The 19650-nt window shown below is 43.1% G+C and overlaps 1 protein-coding gene across 5 annotated transcripts in view; it reads right to left on the bottom strand.

Moving 5' to 3' along the window:
• Nucleotides 1-9051: 9051 nt before the first annotated feature.
• The window catches only part of LOC121325903 (zinc finger homeobox protein 3-like), a 133376-nt gene continuing 122777 nt past the window's right edge, over nt 9052-19650 (bottom strand). For 3 of the 5 annotated variants that reach the window (XM_041268977.1, XM_041268979.1, XM_041268976.1), the window contains 2 exons: nt 13813-19359; nt 9052-12864 (listed from right to left, as the gene is read on the bottom strand). In XM_041268977.1, the coding sequence (XP_041124911.1) occupies nt 11051-12864; nt 13813-19359 (7361 nt within the window). In that variant the 3' untranslated portion in view covers nt 9052-11050. The remainder of the gene's footprint in view (nt 12865-13812; nt 19360-19650) is intronic. The other 2 variants (XM_041268980.1, XM_041268978.1) reach the window with 1 other exon arrangement.

Consider the following 19650-nt stretch of genomic DNA (forward strand, 5'->3'; position numbering starts at 1 on the left):
TTTTCTAAAATGCTGTGACAAATGCTTTCTTTGAATCACATTTGTTATAAACATATGTAAACAATTTATATTCTGTTGTACCCTAATGAATTTAGAAAGAATTGAATGGGATTGATATCACATTCACTTGTATCCCTGCCTTCCAAAGTCTTCTGATATGCAACATTTAAATATATTCAAGCAGACAAACCCTTTAGATAGCACCATCACAATTTATGATTGGAACGTTTTAAGTTCTTGCTGAGTTTTAACCCTTTATTGTGCTTCTCTGTAAAAGAGGAATGAGATACCACATTTTTTAAAAAAAAATTATTTCACAGGCGTTTTAAAATAATCTGCCAATGGGATCAAATATTTATTGTGAAGGCAGCTTGAATTTTATGGTTTGCATCCTAATTAACTAATAATTGCTCATTTGATTAGCAACAGTTTTACACAAGGTACATGAATACAAAAACAGATGTCCTAGTTCACATGCAAGTGTTGATGCTGACTTCTTAACTTGAAAAAAACAACAGAGTTTGTAAAAGTCTGATGTAGCTTATGAAATAGGAAAATTTGAGATTTAGTTGCCTGCTTGTTTATCTGTTTATTTTCCTTTTATTGTATATATTTACATTTGATCATAGTTGGAATTAATATTATTATTATTATTATTATTATTATTATTATAATAATCATATACCCTTAGAGTGACATTCATTGGCAATGAACTTATTTACCCAGGACAAGTAAAATATGAGTGTTCATCCCGGCTGTGTACAAAGCAGGATAGAGGTTGTTGCATGGTATATTATACAGACAGAGACACCATTCAAAAGGGCCCCAGACTACTCTCAATAAAGACTGCAAACTGTCACTTCACTGAGCCATGCTGACATTTCATATTAATGCAGACGGTGTAAAACTTAATTCTTAAAAATGTTTATAGAACACTATGTTTCCATGTTCAGTATGACAAGAAGTTTTAACTGTTAATGGCACTTCTATACCCAAAAGCAGCAAAATCAGCCCTGTGCTGTACTTACAGATAGACAGAAAGACAAGCCAGTCCCTTTAGGGACAGACTGACAGACAGAGAGCTTTCCTGTTGTCAGTACCTATTAAGTTTTAACTATGTATAGAGACAGACTTGGGCAGGTAGGCAGACAAACAGACAGAGAACCAATCTCCTGCAGCGTAGTACCTGACCTTTCATGTAAATCTGTGTACACAAAGACAGACAGACTGACAGTCTCTTGTTACAGCTATTCCCTCACCTTTCACTGGGGTTAGACTTGTGCGGCAGTAAGACATTTCAAAGAGCCACTCTCCCTCTTTCTCGGTTCTCCAGTTTCACACACCTGGTCCCCATTATCTCTCCATTTCACAGCCTGCACCCCCTAACAGACCGCCCTGGGAATCAGGGCCCAGCTTTAATCTCAGCCTCATTAAAGCAGCCAGGAGAGGTCAGGCCCCAGTTCGACAGGAATCCCAGCAGCAGCAGACAACAACTGATTTTGGTTAAGAGAAAAGAGAAAAACATGAGGAAACCTGGAGACCCAGTTATATTAATAAGAGAAAAGTCTCTGAACAATTATTGTATTAAAAAATCTTTGCTGAACTGGCTGTGCTCCCAAAGTAAATGGGAAATGTGAAGCCTCACCTCCAGGCCTCATGTTGAAATTATTCCACTCCCCCCTCCCCCTCTTTCTCTTCCTTCCCTTCACTCTCAGTGTCACCCTCTCTTTCTCACTTCTCCTAGCTATCATCACAGCTTTACCTTAAGCAATGACTCTGTACTATGAAATGAAATAGCTGAAATGATGTGAGCCATTGGTAGAATGATACTACACTGGTAAAATGTTGGTCTGATTCATACAATATCAGTACCATGATGTTCCAAATCCATTGTGTTCCCATTGCTGGTAATCCTGGAGTTCTTAGTCTTTACTGAGCCAATGCAACTACCACTTACCTGGTGCCCTGGTGCCGCTCCTTTAGAAGTGAAGGCTGTCGATGTTATGAGATGTGCTTTTTTGCAACACCTCCCCAGTCTCCAGCTTCAAGTCATGCTCAGACAGCCGGAGCTTTGGATCATATCGCCAAACCTGCTCCCTTCCCCAATTATGTTTCCCCCTTTTGAGCTATCTCAAGGAGATCCGGGGTTGTGGGTCGACCAAATCTTAATAGCCTCTGGGAAATTTCAATAAGGCCCAAGATCTCCACATTGCATTTTCTACAGTACATACCTGGCCTGTTTACAATCACTACTATTTTATTTTCCTATATCTGCATTTCTGTTCTACTTGGTCTGGCTTTTACATCTATTTGTCATTTAAATTGTATTGGTATACTTGGTAAATATGGCTTAATGTATCCATATCTGTGAGTCACAGGGATGAGAGAGGGAGAGAAAGAGAGAAACATTCCACACACATACTATCCTAATTATGAAAAGGAAATGGAACGCTCTTTAATTCGTTGCTGTTGCAGACTAATATTTTTGCCTGTCAAGACCTATTTCTGCTCTGTTTTGGTCAAAGATCTTGTGATGGACTTAATTTCCTATTAACTGAAAACAGAAGGTGCTATGAAAACTGTGACACCTGATCCACCACCCTCCCATTAAACAAGAACCAGGAGAAAGGGAGAGTGATAGAAATAGAAGTGGAATCCCAGCTCTGGCAAAGGCATACTGTTCACCACCAGTGGGGTGCCAACTGGAGAGGGAGAATGGAGTATGAGGCAAGAAACAGAGAGAAAACCAGAAGTGAACCGTGCTGCCAAATTTTTACCATAGCCAAGAAATACTTTTCACCTCTGCTCTCCAACCGGAGGGGAGGAGAATATTCTCTTAAGATGTCAGAAACAGGAGGTTTCTTGATGAAAAGAGTTGAAGGGAGCGGGGGGGGGGGGTACCATAAAAAGAAACAGCTGCACAATACAGTCTATTGAATCTTGCATGCCACCGCATTCGTAGTGTAGAGTCAGTGAACTGACCTCTCTGTGCAACTGTTGTAAATGTTTCATATTTTTGTGTATTTTATGTTTTCAGAATTTTGGCTGTACTTGTATAACTTGTCATGCTAATAAAGCCCATTTGGATTTCAATTTGATAGGGATATCGGGAGGGGGATAGAAAGACAGACAAAAGAGGGGAGTGAGATTTACACTCTTGATTTATCACAGTATGCTGATGTCACTAACCCTTTTTAACTAACCTCACAGCCTGGATGATCATTACTTCAGAGTTCTCAATTCTGATTTACCTTTAATAAAATAATCAGAACTACAGATCAAGTGCTATCTTGGATACAAAACCCATTAAAACCACAGGGAGCTGAATGATAAAAAGAATTAGAGAACTTAAAAAGGTACAGACAAAAACAGTGTTATATAGAGAATTATATTCAACCATTCAACTATATTCAGAAACAACCATTAATGCTGTTCCTCACTTAAATGTGCCAAGTTAATGGTTGTTCTTATTGGGTGAGCACGAACACTCTAGGGTTTTTTCTGTCTTTGTTTTTTTTTTTTTTGTAGCAAGCGGTAATGAAGGAGTTGGAGGAACAAGCACTAACCCTCACTGAAATGAGTTACATACCATGAAACATTTCAGATTCACAGAGGTTTGGCTTAGCGCTTTGTTCTATCAACATCTTCCATTGAAATTGTCTTAATCACAATATTTGTTTGTCCTATAGGTAGGTACTGCTACCATGATATCATAATTTAAATTCAATCTCAGTGTGCATTCCTGGCATATTGAATGTGTGTGTAAGGGGGTGATAATTAGATATGGTCGCCACTCCTGAAAGGTGGGTCTTTTACCCCCGGGGCCAGGAAAGATCCGAAGAGGAGATCCTTTGCTGAAACCACAAGTATACTCAAGCGCTAACCCAATTTCACACCCTGTGACTCGGAGGAGCAGGCACAATGATCGCCCCGAGTGGGGATGCCATATGGTTTAGAGTTGGGAGGAAGCTGCCTAGCTTTTCACATTTATCCCATTAGGGCTCTTTAATTCATTTGGGATGTAACATTGCGTGTTAATTGGCTCAGTATGCGAATCAGTATGTGGTTTGTTACTGTGAGCGAGAGGCGGGCCATTCTTTTATATAGGGGAAGAAGCAATTCATCTTTCAGCATGTTTAATATCATAATGTGAATGAAGCAATGACAATTGAGCTCCCACAATGACTGAATTTACTGGTACTGTGTTTTTCTTTTCTTTAATTTTTGTGCATTTAGTTGTTAGGAATGATGAACGGTGGCACATGCTACAGTGAAACACCTTGAGAACTTTATTTCTCAGCTCTGCGAGTGCACCTCAATCCTGAACTCCCACTCAGTCCTGGACTGAGTTCTGTGATGGTTTTGACCAGTGGTGCTACTATTTTCTATAGGCAGCAGTGGTGTAATTGAGTGCAATAGGCAAGCTAAGTCACATGACTCGCCTCTCCCTCACAACTGTCTGATTCAGTCAGTACTCTTGATGCATTGAAAAGAGCGTTAGGAACTACGAACTACTTCTTTAAAAAGGCTAAAAATGCTGACGAAGTCGACAGTAACAGTGCATCGACTGTAGACACAAACACAAACGAAGCTGGAGAAAGACATGTTGTGTAAACACTTGTAGAAATTAGATAAATGCATTAACTATTTTCTTGCAGAAGTTCAGTGTACAAATAAAATGTGAGTTTGTATACTAATTCTTATTTAAGAAAATTAGATTTTTGTGGCGTTCCAGTACCTTGAGATTTAGGACTACACCACTGGTTCTGACTAAAATCTACTGGACAAGTTTTAACCAAACTCAATTCACTTGTGATCTGAGCTGGACAGCCAAGTGAATAACCCACTGCACCATGTAACCCAATGGTTCCCAAACCAGTCTTGAAGACCCATTGTGTCTGCTGGTTTTCATTCCAACTGAGCTCAGTTACTAGTCCCTTAATTGAACATTTGCTTAATTAGACCTTTTTAATTGTTTTCAACTCTTAACAGTTGCATATTTCAAGTTAGCTAGAACGTTTTATCAGTACCTTGATGTGAACATTCCCTGTGTTGGGTTTTGGCTCCGAGTGACTGACTGATTGAGCGAATGTATCACACATATGCGATCCTGCTCCATCTGTCAACTGGACATGCTTTCAGTTAACGGGTGTGTATTTCTATTTTGATTCCAGTCTTAGGCTTGAAAAGTTCACATTTTTCAGTGCTAATGATACAGTAGCAACCAAATCCACTGAACCTATTCTCCTGAAAGGGGTACCCCACTGATCAATGCAGCAGAGTGATCTTTCAGTGATTTACTGGTTTAAAAGAAGAACGCCACTATTTATACACCTCACTCTGCTTATTCTTGTTCCACTAAACTTCTTAAAGACTGTAGTGCACACTGGGAGTTGGAGTAGTTCGGGCCACGTGGTTTTGAGTGCTGAATTTCATTATATTTCACTTAATCGTTATAATGAATTTTAGGCGTGTTCAACTTGGAAGACATTTTTTAAGACTTTTAGTCAACACATTTGTCACAGAATTTGAGAAGTTTTCTCTAGTATTATTTAAACGTTTAAGACTTGCCGCATTTCCGTTAAAAGGTAAATACATCCATAACTTCAAACATTCAACATCTGATTAAAACCAGGCCAGCATATTCCAATCGCTAAATAGTTTAAAAGGTTAAATATATAGATTCCACTACAGACGTAAACTCTGCCACTGTTTAAATATTAAATTATGCAATTTTACTTTATATTTCCACTGGCATAGGTATTCACGTGTAACAGGCAGCATACATTCAACAAACAAGCGACATATCTACAAAATATTTAGATACTTTTGCACAGGAAATTAACAGCAATTAAATTTCATTATCTTTTTCATGTGTAGCTGGTCAGCATTTTCCATACCAGCTGCCATTCAACTAATAACCAGTTACACAGAACTTCCTTCCTGTTCAGCACACAGACAGTCATACAGTACGACCAGACTAACAACCACACATATACACACGCAACTGTAACAAAGGAACTCTGGCACCAATACATTTTGCTCATACTTTTTTTTTTTTTTTTTTTTTTTTAATGTATCACAATGAGCAAGAAACATACTTGATGAAATATTTTCAAAGGAGTATATTCAATTACCATCTACAATCAACTTAACTAGGACAACAAGGTTTTTTTTTGTGACAATTTTTTTTTTCTTTAAAAGTTTTAAAGTTCCACGTGTTTTTTTTTTTATGTTAGTCTCCATGTAATTTGGTACAGTTTTGAAATCTTCATATAATTACAGTAACAAAAAAGCTAACAAGACTATAGTATAGAAAAGACATGAAGAACAACATTTTTGGTTTAACTTGCTCTTTTGTTTTGTACATTGCAAGGCTGTTTTTTTTCCTACCCCCAGGTGGGCAAACTGGAACCACAGAGCCATTGTGTACAGTATGTGGCTCGGAGGAGCAAACAAAAAACCCCTAAACATCGTCGTGGCACCAGCAGTCACAAAAGGGCTGAAGGAGTCGGGCTCCATGTAACAGTTCATCTTTGAATTTGGAGCAACTGGTAGCTTTGTCTGTTTGCTTGCTTGTTTTGAACAGCTTCTTCGGAAAACTACAAAACCCGCCCTCAATACCAAACCAGCTGCTGGGATTGGCTGACTCCACCAGAGAGCTGCTGCCTGACTGGAGACCACTGATAAATGAGAAAGAAAAAAAAAGCAAACACTGTTCCCTCCTTTCTAGGAGTGTGAAAACTAACAAGGAGGTGCTGGAATGGAGAGCTGGATGCAGGCTCCATCTGCAATAGTTCGGCTGTGGGTATTTAAAAAAAAAAAACTACCATTGGGCTCCACTTCGGAACCGACTAAACCCTGCTTGTGGCTTCCAAGCCCACCAGCCGCTTCTCATTCTCCTCGATTGTGATCTTGTCAAAAATTGACCAATGTATTTTCTTCTTTATTCTTTTTTTTTGTTTTAAAAAAAAAAAAAAAAAAAAAAGTCAATGTCTTGTTTTAAATATATCTATAAATGTATACAGGTTTATTTTCACAGTGGGCAAAAAGAATTTCCTATAGAGCCATAAGCTTTGTTTTGTGTCCGTGAAAACCAAGTATGCCAACCTGTTTTGATGCTTCTCTGAAAAAAAGTATCCAGCTGTCTTCTTGGGTATTGTGCCGCAAAACAATTTATACTTAAGTGGGGGCACCCACCTGCAATTTTTTTTAACTGCATAAAGCTTTGGCCACATTCATATATTTAATTTAAAATAAAAACTGCTCAGTGCTTTATTTACTTATTTTTAAATTCCTTTTTTTTGTTACTTCACCTCTACTTAACCAGCTTCGCGGTTCAGTACTTTTCGTGCTTTTTTTACACGCAAAAAATAGAAAATAAAATAATATAACAAAGAAAAACTGATCTTCTGGGTCACGCACAGTTCATCAGTCTGTCTGTTTGTCTGATCCAAACCGGAGCAAACAACATAACCTTAATGTCATACCTAAACCCAGACAGAATGCTTTGGAAACAAGAATTAAAACATAATCAAACACAAATATATAAGAAACTAAATTACACTATAAAGTGGCCAGGTCATAGTACAAAGATAAAAAAAAGAAAACTTCAGTATTTCAAATATAAAGCTAGTGTTAAAATGTTAATTTATACAAAAAAAGGTCATATACAGAAACCAAAATAGCATACAAATTAGCAGAAACAAAAACACAGTTAAAAAAAAAAAAAGACAAAGCATAAAATAAAGGGATCAACTGTACAACCTTGTTTTTTTCTTCTTGAAACTAAAAATATTGATAGAGGGAGCAGTATTTTATGGATATCAGGGGTGGCAATCTGGCAGGGGTTGTGTGTGACCAATGTATCTCAAATATTGGTGGCTAAAGAACCCAAAATCACATCTCTTTAAAATCATTTTTTGAAAGCCAATCCTGTTTTGGCTTGTTTAAAATATTCAAAATTATGTTTCTGTAATGTGTACAGAATGCACACTCATTGTTTACAACCCATATAAAAAATAAAAAAAAATCGGAACTTTAATGTATTTACACAATATCCACGACACTGGTATATTAAGGCCATCATCTGTGTTTAAAATATATTTATATATATATATATATATATATATATATATATATATATATATATATATATATATATATATATATATATATTCAGAGATAAAAATTTAGATATATCAACATTAATACGATTTTTTTTGGAGGTGCTAAACCTACTGCGTCACTGTTGCAAAACTTGAATTGAGATGTGATTTCAGTATTCGGAGAACCATCAAAGTAAGCTTTTTGACCTGTTTTTTTTTTTATTCCCAGTTTCATCTGGTAAACTGGCTTGAACTGACTTTTAAATTTATTCTCAAAAAACACAGTTTCTGGGCACAATTCTGAACTTTCCCAAGCTTAAGGGAGGTTTCACATATTTTTTTTAATGCTTTGGAATGAAAACATCCCTCACACTAGCACCAACAAGTCTTCACAGAAAGAAAGAAAGCCTGGTCTTCCTCGATACTGTGAGAAGCTATCCTATTGTAGCTTGTTTAAGTGTTGAGAACTATAACCAAATCAGAGTTACTAGCCGTACAGACAAATGCAACCTAATGTCTACTACACCAGCTTTTTAATTTTTTTTTTTTAAAAGCAGGAGATCTTTTAAAATGGGCTACAACCTTTCTAGTTCAAGAGGTTTCATCTTTTAATTGACACCAGAACTACAAGAGAGGGAATTTGAGTCTTTTTTGTTGTTTGCACTCTGTGCAAGTCAGGAATATAATATACACAACAGTTTACAGCCACCTTGCAAATAACAGACACAATAAAATCAGTCCTTGCTTTTAAAGTAAACAAACAAACAAAGATAAAATCTCCAACTTGATATTTTGGAATGCACTGTTCTGTACAAACAATATAGATCATTGGCCTTCAACATTGGTTTGTTTAAAATCAGCCGAACTGTCCTTTGGAACGTATATTCACAGTCTTCAAAGTTCCGTTTTTGCAACAAGAAAAAAAAAAAATGAAAAAGGGAAATAGAGACAGAAAAAAATGGGTTTATTGTTTCTGTTTTTCTTAAAGCTTAGCTGAAAAGAACAAGGAGCATGCATCTAGGTTTTCTTGGTTTTTTTTTTTTTTTTTTTCCAAAACTACATTAGCAGCAAAACGTACGTCTTCAGAGACCAGACCTTATACATTTTCTTAAAAAAAAAAAAGACTTTTGTTTTGTTGTTGCGACAGAAATGAAAGACATCTAGATCAACATAACACAAGTGCCCCAAGTTTAGCAAAGAGCGTTGGAACCCCGATCTTACAAACTGCAATGGCTCTATAATGGTGCTACTCCATAAAGCAAGGACAAGCGCCCTTTTTTGGTTTTTGGTATTCTTGTTATTTACTTAAAAAGCCGCCTGTCCGCTTGCACAAGAAGCAAAAACAGCAACTCAGATGCTAATACTCCTTTATTTTTAAAACTTTTTATTCTTTTTTTTTTTTTTAAACAGCAACAAATTCTCAAGTATAAAGAAGCCTTTTTTTTCATCTTTATGCACCAATGGTGAAAGTGTTTTGTCTTTGGATTTTTTTTTTGTTTGTTTTAAAGCGTGAGAATTATTATTATTATTATTATTATTATTATTATTTATTATTATTATTATTCATTTTCGTCAATGACAAAGAAAAGAAGCTCATATGAAAACAACAGACTGTAGCCACAGCACACAAAGAACAAATATCTGCTCAACAGCTCAGCAGGAGAGTCAGGCCTCCTCAGTGACTACAAAAGCAGAGAGAAAAGAAACAAACAACAGCGTTAAGTGCACAAAGGTAATACAGGTAAATAGAATTACATATTTTCTTTAAAGTGTCACCCCCATGTTTTGACCAAAAAGAACAGAATACGTAAATAAATTGTTTTAGTTCCTACAAAATGGAGACCACCTTTGACAACAAGAGGTGGCTGAATGAAAGAAAACTGAGACAGGATAGTCAGACAGAAATCAAAGTATAAACCAGTTACTGCCCCTAAATCTATTCTATCGTAATGACCAAGACAACATCCAATGAAGCGCCTTTAAAGTTGGACGATACAAAAGCTAAATGTACACAAAGTTTTTTTTTTTTTCATTCTACCATACTGTTTAAATTAATTTCCAATGCAACAATCTACTTAACACCAAAAATGTTCATATCTATCATAAATACACAGTTTTTTCTTAAAAAAAAAAAAAAAAAAATTTTTTTTTTTTTTTTTTTTTTTTTTTAAAATCTACAAGTCCTCAACACTAATGGTGTCTTGAGTAAAGCGGGAGAGGTTTGTTTCCCCAAATAATTTGTGTTTAAATTAAGCAGATCAGCTACCCTTTTTGAATCCCCAGAAAGCTATGCCTTTAAAATACCGGTAGTATCATTTCTTTTTCATTTTTAATACTTTCTGCCTGTTAAATTATTTGTTTTAAAAAAAAAAAAAAAAAACATTTTCTTTTAGTTTTTCTCCTGTCAGGAACAAAAAAAAAATAAATAGAAAAAAATGATTTTCTGTAACAGAAAGAAAAGGTTGTGAGCTGTTGACCTGAGAATAAAATAGACATTACATTATTTTTTTTTTATTTTAGCAAGCCATTGGTATCTGAACGCTTAAGATAGCAAGAAAACTGTAAATGTAAGACTATTCTCCCATACATTACATACTGGTTTTACTGTGCTGTTAGCTGAGAATAGTTTTGCAAACAAAGGTAAATCTTTGAATAGGGGAAGGGGACCTTGTTTATCACTTTTTTGAGGCAGTTCATCACTTGACTAACAGTACCCAAAAAACATAACTGTAGTGTTTTTTTGTGTGTTGAAAGAAACAAAAACCAGCATGTTGATATGGGAAAACAATCCACTAACATTTAATTTTTGGTTACAAGCTTTGGAATTGCAGTTAGTCTTTACACATTTTGAAATTGGTTTGTATATTTTTTTAAACATTTCTTTTTTTTTTTTAACATCACTTTTTTCTTCTTTTAAATATTGTCCATCGTTGAAAGCTCTTTTATAATCTGATGGAGTCCGTTCCTACGCTAGCGAGACTATTACTACTGTCTTGGTGACAGCTGGGGTCTTGCGGCTCCTCTGTTGGCCTGCCCAGTCTGCCCGACGACTTCTGACTGGAGTCAGAGTCGGACTCGTCGGAAAAGACGTCTGTTGGTATCGAGGTCTGAACCCCTGAGGTGCTCAATGAACTTGAGGTAACCGTTGAAGGTGAGGATACTGGAGGAAAATAAGAAGGAGGAGGAGGAGGAGGAGGAGGAGGAGGAGGAGGAGAAGAAGTTGTGGCCTTCCCAGCTAAAGCTCTGGCGAGGGGGGCTTGGGCCCAGGACTTGCTGGCGGTTGTTGTGTGCGAGGGGGTCGTTGTGATGGAGCACGATGATGACACAGACGAGGACGGAGTGGTTGTTGGCAGGGGAGGAGGGCTGTTGTTGGTAGTGTGAGAGGCAGGCTGCGAGGTAGATGCGGTGTTAGGATCGGGGAAGCAGGCTGAAGAGTGAGGTAATAAACTAGTAGCGTGCTCTTTGGCATTTCTGGCTGATCGCTTGATTGTTCTGTGTTTGTGCAAGGCCGACTCCAGGTGTTGACTCAGGGCTTCTTCCCCTTTCAGCGTGGTCTCGCAGGCCAGGCAGTCATAGCTGCCTCCCGAAGAGCCACCACTGCCAGGGGTGGGGACCCGAAGCAACATCTCTTGCATGTTCGCCACAGGCTGACCGAAAAAGCAGATTGACTTCAGGTGACTGACCGCCGCCTCTTCCTTGCTGAAGAAGGCTTGACACTTGCGGCAGGCCAGCCTGTACTGCACCTTGGGGACAATGTACTGGTCGAGGAGGAGGAGGTGATGGTGGGGTCTGTGGTGGGCTGCACTTTTGCTTTCCATCTCATGCTGCTCAGCGGCTTGGTTCTGGAGGGAGGAGGAAGATGAGGGGGAGGAGGAAGAAGAGGCCTCGCCTTTCTGCTCTTCAGTTTTCGCTGGATCTTTGGCAGGTTCTTTGTGGTTCGGGTGATTGAGGGTCACCGGCGTTGGAGGAGGGGCTGGCGTTTGGCTTGCTTTGGGTTGCTGGAGCTGTTGTTGTTGCTGCTGATGCTGCTGCTGCTGAAGTTGCTTCTGTTGCTGTTGTTGCTGCTGCTGTAGCTGCCGCTGCTGTTGCTGGAGCGCCTCCTGCAGGCTTTGCTGATATTGCTGGTAGTGCTGCAGCAAGGATCCCGGAGACAGCCCCATCAGCGCTTGCGACAGAGACGGGTTGTAAGGAAAAAGGCCCTCCATGCCATACATGGGTTGCAGGTAGCCCCCTTGCAAAGCTCCAGGGATCTGGGGCGCATAGTAAGGGGAGAAGCCTGGCATGAAGTAGGGTAGAAACTGGCTGGTAAGGAGTGCGGTAGGGTCTGAAGCTAGGGCTGTCTGCAGTGCTTGAAGCTGGGCTGTGTCCACCACATACTCCATGCCAGGTGTTGGTATGGAGGTGGCGGGCGCAGCAGGTTCGGGTTTCTCTTTCTTAGCTGTGGAGGTGGGCACTGCTGCTGCGGTAGCTTGCAGAGGCTGCTGCTGTTCCGTCTTGTCCTTGGCCTTATCTTTCTCACGGGTCCTCTCAGTGTCGTGGTCCTTGGAGGGCTCGACCCGGGGGTTCGGTTGGGACGTGGAGGTGGTTGAGGAGGGGGCTGGGTGTGGAGTGGTGGTACTACCCTGAGCCGGGCTGGGGGAGGCCAGGGAGGAGAAGGTGGGAGGCTTGTTGGGCAGTCCGGACGTTGGGAGGCTGGGTGAGGGCACGCTGGTACCAGGCATGCTCAAGAGGTTAGAAGTTTTTGGAGACGTTAAAGCTAGAAGACAGAACAAGTAGAGAAGTGAATGAGAGAGTATCATAAATAACAATGTTAGCATTGTAGGTCTAAATCTGATGGATAATATTTGAAATTGTTGATTGAAATCCTGGGCAGATTTTACTCCAGGTTTTATTTTTACATCGGTAAATATAGTACAATGCAAAAAAGACCTTACTTTATCAAGTTAAGATTTGCATAACATTTGTTAAAACAAAGGAATTAAACAACAACATTTCTGGTGCCTCAATAATAAAATCCACAGACTCCAATAACGTGAACAGTATGAGTGGATGTGAACAACAGTGCACTAGCTGACTGCAGTGCATCATCTCATTCTGTATAAATTCTGTGGTGCTACAGCTCATGATAGAGAACACCCCTTACTTACCACCTTATACTTCTGCAAACAGTTTTTGGATGGAAATGTATTTTATTTAAAAAACGTTATCACATTCTTCACATCAGAAATAGAGCACCAAGATGCACAGTACCACTTCTGAGCAGCCATAGTAACGTAGCACTCCATCTCACTTACAACAGAATCATTCAGACACGGAAAACAGAAGAATAAACTCATTACAACCTCTACTTGTACTCTGGCAATCAACACTACCAATACCATGTTTGTTTAACAGGCTTGGGGTGTGCAAAACTCAGTTTACTGGTTGCCTATTCTAATTCAGACAAACTAAAATAAAGGCTATGTCATAAATGGTGAAATGACTTCATTGGTGCCACTATAAAGTCAGTACTTTCTCAGCCTGAACTCAAAACTGAGGTTGCATTTTTTCTAATGCCCCTCTCTACCAACTGGTGAATGGCATTGATGTCAATGACGAGACTCTACTTTCTGTATGCTTACAACTCTGGGAGGGGATTAAATGCCATCTGATTTAATGACTAGGAGCCGAGCAGCAGCAGCAGGAAAATCCTTGTGAAACCTACCTGTGTTTGATGAAGCAAAACCTGGTAAAGAGGGGCTGCTGATTCCTGGCAGTGGGACAGGGGGGATCCCCTGCAGGGTAGTGTAAGCAGAGGAGATGTTCAGAGCCTGGATGGGCGAGTTATCAAACATGACCTGCTGCTGTGCCGCAAGCCCCAAGACCTCGTTGGCTTTCTTGATCCGGTCCAGCTCTTGCTGGGCCATCAGCTGGCGGACGGTGGCCGGGTCAAAGTACTCTTTTTCTTTGTCCAGCTGGCTCCCGATTGTGTCCTTCACCTTGCAGATGTGCTGCAGGGAAAAGATGTGGTCTCGCACTGAGTGCCGGGCACTGTACTTGATGCCACACAAAGTGCACTCTGTTTTTGGCCCCTCATAGGATGTCTGGTTAATGCCAAAGTGCTTAGCCATGCTGAGTTTGGACTTTTTCTCCTTGGCCCGTGCATTCTGGAACCACACCTGCACCACTCTCTTTGGAAGTCCAATGTCGTTGCCAAGCACCTCACATTCCAGCATGGTGGGTGTCCTGTAGTCATTGAAGCAGGATTTCAGAACCTTCAGCTGCAGGTTGGTCATTTGGGTTCGGTAGCGCTTTTGGCCTGGTCGATCATCCAGACTCTTGCTCCCAGAGGTGCCTGCACCAGGGCTGGGTGAACAGGGGTCCGCCATGCTGGAGGTCTCGCTGTAATCCACCATGGTTTCATTTTCATAGTCCTTAGCGTAGTAACTGGTGGCAGGGCTTACCAGCCCTGAAGACATCTGGTCTTCGTTCTCCAGTGAAAGGGCTGTCCCTCCAGATTTGGGCAGCAGGTCGCCTGGAATGTGGCCTTGTTTTATCTCACCAGACATTCCAGTTGCACTATCATTATCTGCGTTAGCTTCATCTCCAGTTGTAGTATCAGTGATAGCTGTGTTTACCGATGAACAATCGTCATTATCCAGCTTGTTTTGATCAAAACTCAGGTTGACGGAGGACATGGTTGGGCTTTCAAAGTCCTCCGTCCCTTCTACCTTGATCGAGGACGGGCTGAGGAGAGCCCGGGGGGACAGGTCAACGCCTTTGCTCACCGGTGACAGAGAGGAACAGTGCCCGTCGCTGTTTGAGGGGGGGAGGAGCGAATAGCAGGGGCCGTCCAGGGCTTCCCCTTTCAGCTGAAAACTTTCGTGGTCTGGGAGCATGCTGGATAGAGACAAGTTATAGCCTGCACGCTTTGCTTCATGCCAGTGGCGTGATCGGATGTGGGCCTCCAGGGCAGTTTTGGCTTTAAAGAGAGCTCGGCAGAAAGGACAGCGACGGTGGGCTTGGGCGGGCCCGACTGCCCTAAACTGGCCCTTCCTCTCCCGGGCCCGGGTGTTTTGGAACCAGACCTGCACTACCCTTTTCTTCAGCCCCACCTCGTGAGCAATGTGGTCTAGCATTTTGCGGGTGGGGTTAGAGTCAAGCAGGTATTTCTGGTAGAGGATCTCAAGCTGCTCTGGGGTGATGGTGGTACGGAGACGCTTGTCTCTATGAGGTTCCTCCCCGCTGTTCCCACTGTCATTCTCTCCAGGGCTCGCCCCCGCCTTCTCCTCTAGCTTCCTCTTCAGGGAGTTCATGGTGGAGGTGGGAGTTGAGGGAGAGGTAGCCGAGCTGGAGGGGATCTGGGGCAGGGATCCAGACAGCAACTGGCTGGCCAGGAGGGGGTTGTTTGGATCAAACAGCATGAAGGGCATGTCCATGGGCCGATCAAGGAACTGGGGGTGCATGAACTGATTCTGCACTGTGAGGAAGTGAAGCTGCTGGTGTTCCTGCCAATGTTCGAAGGAGGGGAAGGCCAACTTGCACTGGTCACACTGGTAAGGGATCATCTGCATGTTTCCCAATTGCTGCTGTTGTTGCTGTTGCTGAGGGGTGGAGGTTAGGAGGGGGTTGATGTTTACGTGGGAGATCTGCGATGGACTAGGGCTGGCTTGGGACACTGTGGGTCCAATCTGCTGCTGCAGAGATGAGGGAGATGAGAGCTGTGGGGTCTTTGGTGTTGCCTGCACTTTCTCCTCTTGTTGTGGCTCAGGTTGTGGCTGCTGGGAGTTGTCTTGTTTGGGTGGACCCTGGTTCTCCTGTGTCTGGTCTTGAGAGAGCGGTTTAGCTGACTGCTTTGTCTTCTCATCGTAGGAGTTCTGTCCGGTAGTGTGGATGGCTTCTTCCTTCTCCAAGGAAGATGTTGCCGGGTTCATATTGGAGAAAGAGACAGAGGATACAGGAAGGGGGCAGAGATTGGAGGAGGAGGAGCAAGGCAGGGGAGTGCTACATGAGGAGCCTGACGGGGTGTTATATTCATGCATGGCATCCATAGAGTCTTCATTCTGACTGTCATATTGCCCCTCATCGTCCTCATCTTTGTAGCACAGCTTCTTCTGGTGCTTGATGAGATCGAAGATTCGCTGGAAAACCAGGCTGCACTTTTTGCACTGGTAGTTGAGGTTGGTGGTGCGAATGTAGCGATCGTTGGACAGCTCCCTCCTTTCTCCCTCTTTCCCACCATCACTTTGATTCTCGTAGTTTTTACGGGCTTTCTGGCGGGCATTCTGGAACCAGACCACGATGACCCGTGTGGGGAGGTTCAACAGATTAGACAGCTGCTCAAACTCATCATCCTTTGGGTATGCATTAGCATCAAAGAAATCCTGCAGGACCCTCAGTTGGTAGTCAGTGAACCTGGTCCTGGACGATCTCTTGGACCCATAATACTCCGCTCTCTGGGGCTCTGGGGAAGGTGGTTTGGAGTCAATCTTAGGCTCCTCCAGGGTGGTAACAGGCGGGTTGTTGAAGTTGTAGGGAGAATCTTTGTTGCGTTGGCGCTCCTTGAAGAGTGTGTTGCGGAACCAGTGCTTGATGACCTTCTGGGGTAGGCCAGACTTATCTGCCATCTCCTTAATCTGGTCTTCATTGGGTGAATTGTTAATATCAAAATACTGTCGCAGGACCCGTAGCTGATCGTCAGTGATGCGAGTTCGGGGCCTCTTATTTTGCTGCTGCTGCTGGAGCATGGCAGGGGTGAGCTGTTGTTGGTAGAGCTGAGCCAGGTCAGTTGACAGGGGTTCCATAGAGGACATCTGTGTGGGCAAGGATGGCACAGGCATGGATTGCATCATAAGTGGTGAAAAGAGGGGGAGTTCCATGGACATAGAAAGTTGGTTCACTGGTACGGGAGGCTGCGGGGTAGAGATGGCGGGTGGGGTGAGGGGGGGTACAACAGTTTGGATGTTTGGAGTAGAAGCAGGCTGGGGTGGGGGTAGAGGAGGTGGTGGGGGTGGAGGAGGCTGTGGAGCAGTTTCAGGAGTCTGAGGTCTGATGGGATAGAGCTTGTCATAGTGCTCCCTGTACTCCTTGGCAAACCTCTCCAGGGAACGGAAGGGGAAGAAGGCTTGGTGGACGTGCTCCTGGTGACTCTTCAGGATCAATATGTTGGAAAAGAGCTTTCCACAAGCCTCGCACTCCAACTTCTCCAAACCCTCCTTCAACTCGGCACCTCGGTTGCCGTTGCTGTGGCCACTTGCCCCTGCAAGTCCGACCAGTCCAGCCTTTTTCTGAACCTTCTGCTTGTTCTCGTTGTACTGGATCACCAACTCAAAGCCAAAGTTCTCCAGAAGGGCCTTGGTGGCATTCCCTCGGGCATCAGAGGCAATCCTGGGAGGAGGAAAGCCAGACTCTGAGCACCCAGCAGCTGTTTGCTGCTGCTCTTTCTTATCTTTGGTTTTCTCCAAAGTGCCTTCTTTAGACAGAAAACTTCTGTCCTCCATCTTCTCAATCATCTCCTTGTCTCTTTGTCCTTCCCTTTCTTTATCAACGTGACACTGTGGCTTTGGCTTTTTCTCAGCTTGGTGTATGAGAGATGCATTCTGCTGGAGCAAAGCTAACTGCCCCTGTTGTTGTTGCTGCTGCTGCTGCTGCTGCTGTTGGTGGTGCTGCTGCTGTTGGTGATGGTGGATTAGCTGCTGCTGAAGACAAGTCTGCTGTGCTTGTTGCTTAAGGTCCTCCAGTAGGGAGGAGGAGGACCCAGGCAGGCTAAGGGATGAGCTGCTAATCGGCAGGTTAATCTCCGGGTTGAGCTGGAACTCGGCTCCTGGGATATAAAAAGGAAAGAGCAACTGTTGCTGTTGGAGCTGCATCAGGGCTTCAGTGGTCATGGGGAAGTGCTGCAGGAGTGCTGGGTTGAAGAGCTGGGATTGGATCAGGGCAGCTTGCTGTTGAAGCTCTTGCTGAAGCTGGGCCTGAGCCTGGGCTTGGGCCTGAGCTAACTGTTGCTGCTGCTGTTGTTGCTGCTGCTGGAACTTCTGTTGCTGTTGGTGCTGTTGCTGTCCCCTAGAGGACAGCACATCTGCCAACTTCTTCTTCTTTGCCTCTCTATTTTCTGAAGAGGAGGGGAGGCCAGCCACAGAGGACATCCCATGGTTATCTACTGGATGATGTTGTGGCACTTGCCCACTCCCCAGCATGCTCTGGGAGTTCTGGCCCACAGCAGAAGAACTGTTGCTGGTGGTCGTCACAGTGTTGGTAGCTGAATTTGGGCTGGGTGTAGAGGTGCCCACTGAGGAGACGCCAGCACCAGCAGCGCACCCACCAACACTGGTGCTGCTGGCACCTGCTGCCTCCAGCTTTGCAGCCCTAGCTTTGGTCTGGTGGAGGACAGAGCGCATGTGTATCTCCAGCGTGGAGCTCTGGCTGTAGGCCACAGTGCAGGTGCTGCACTTGAACGGCTTGTTGTCTGGGCTGTTGGCAGGCTCAGGCTGGCCGGTAGTCGACTCCTGCAAGGCTCTCTTGACCTTGTGCAGGTGGGAGACAGAGTTGTAGTGGACTAAGAGGATGTTCTTCTGGGTGAAGGACTCCTTGCACACTGTGCACTTAAAGGGCCTAGATGGGTCCAGAAACTTCTCCAATGTGAAGTTGGGGCCCTTTCGGAAGGGCAGAGCTCTCTTAGGTTCTAATCCACAGTCTTCCAGCATGCCTGAGTCGCTGCCGACCGGGCTTGGTTTCTCCTCTGGATCACTCTCCTCACATTCCTTTTCATCCTCACCCATAGGTCCCTGATCCTCTCCCAAAGAAGGATCCCCCATGACCATCAAGTCCCCATTGATCAGCAAGCCACCATAAAGTTGTTGGATGTCAGCTTCGCTTAGCTCCAAGTGGCTGGTCTCGAGGTGCTTCTTCAAGGCTTGCAGTGTCCTGAAGCTGCGCTGGCAGAGGCAGCACATGGTAGCTGCCCTGATGACATGGTACTGTGAGTGAAGCTGCAGCTTCTCCACTGTCTTGAAGGCCAAGCTGCACTGGTTGCAACGGTACTTATAGACATGACGGTCTGAGACGGGGAGCTGGGGCCTCTTGTTGTGCACATCATTGAAGTGTGTCTGGAGCGCGTTGGATGATTTGAAGACCTGGTTGCACCCCTTCTTCCAGCAGAGGAACCCGGTGCCATCTTCCTTTGCCGATCCCTGGTCTTGCAGTGGAGATGTGTGTGCCTCTGTACCTTCCGAAGTCTGGGGGGCTTTCTCAGGCTCGGCCTCCATGGTTTCTGCTGAACAATAAAAAGATAACTCAAATGAATTACAGTGGCTCCCACGAAGGCGGACTCTTGTAATAGAAATTTATTTCCATTGCATAGACCAAACCGAGGACACTTCATCTTGTTTCTCTTGGGGTCCTTGTTGCATGTACCACCTCACTTTGAAAAAGCATGTCCCCCAGGGTAGGTTTTTTTTTTCAGGACAAAAAATAAAAATTCATTCAGTGGCTCCCCCTGATGCAGAAAGAACATTCTTTTCAATAGGAATATTTTTGCCTGATGAATTTCATTGAACTAACGTTT

The sequence above is a fragment of the Polyodon spathula genome, chromosome 13 (genome assembly GCF_017654505.1).
Source record: "Polyodon spathula isolate WHYD16114869_AA chromosome 13, ASM1765450v1, whole genome shotgun sequence".
Lineage (NCBI taxonomy): Eukaryota > Metazoa > Chordata > Actinopteri > Acipenseriformes > Polyodontidae > Polyodon > Polyodon spathula.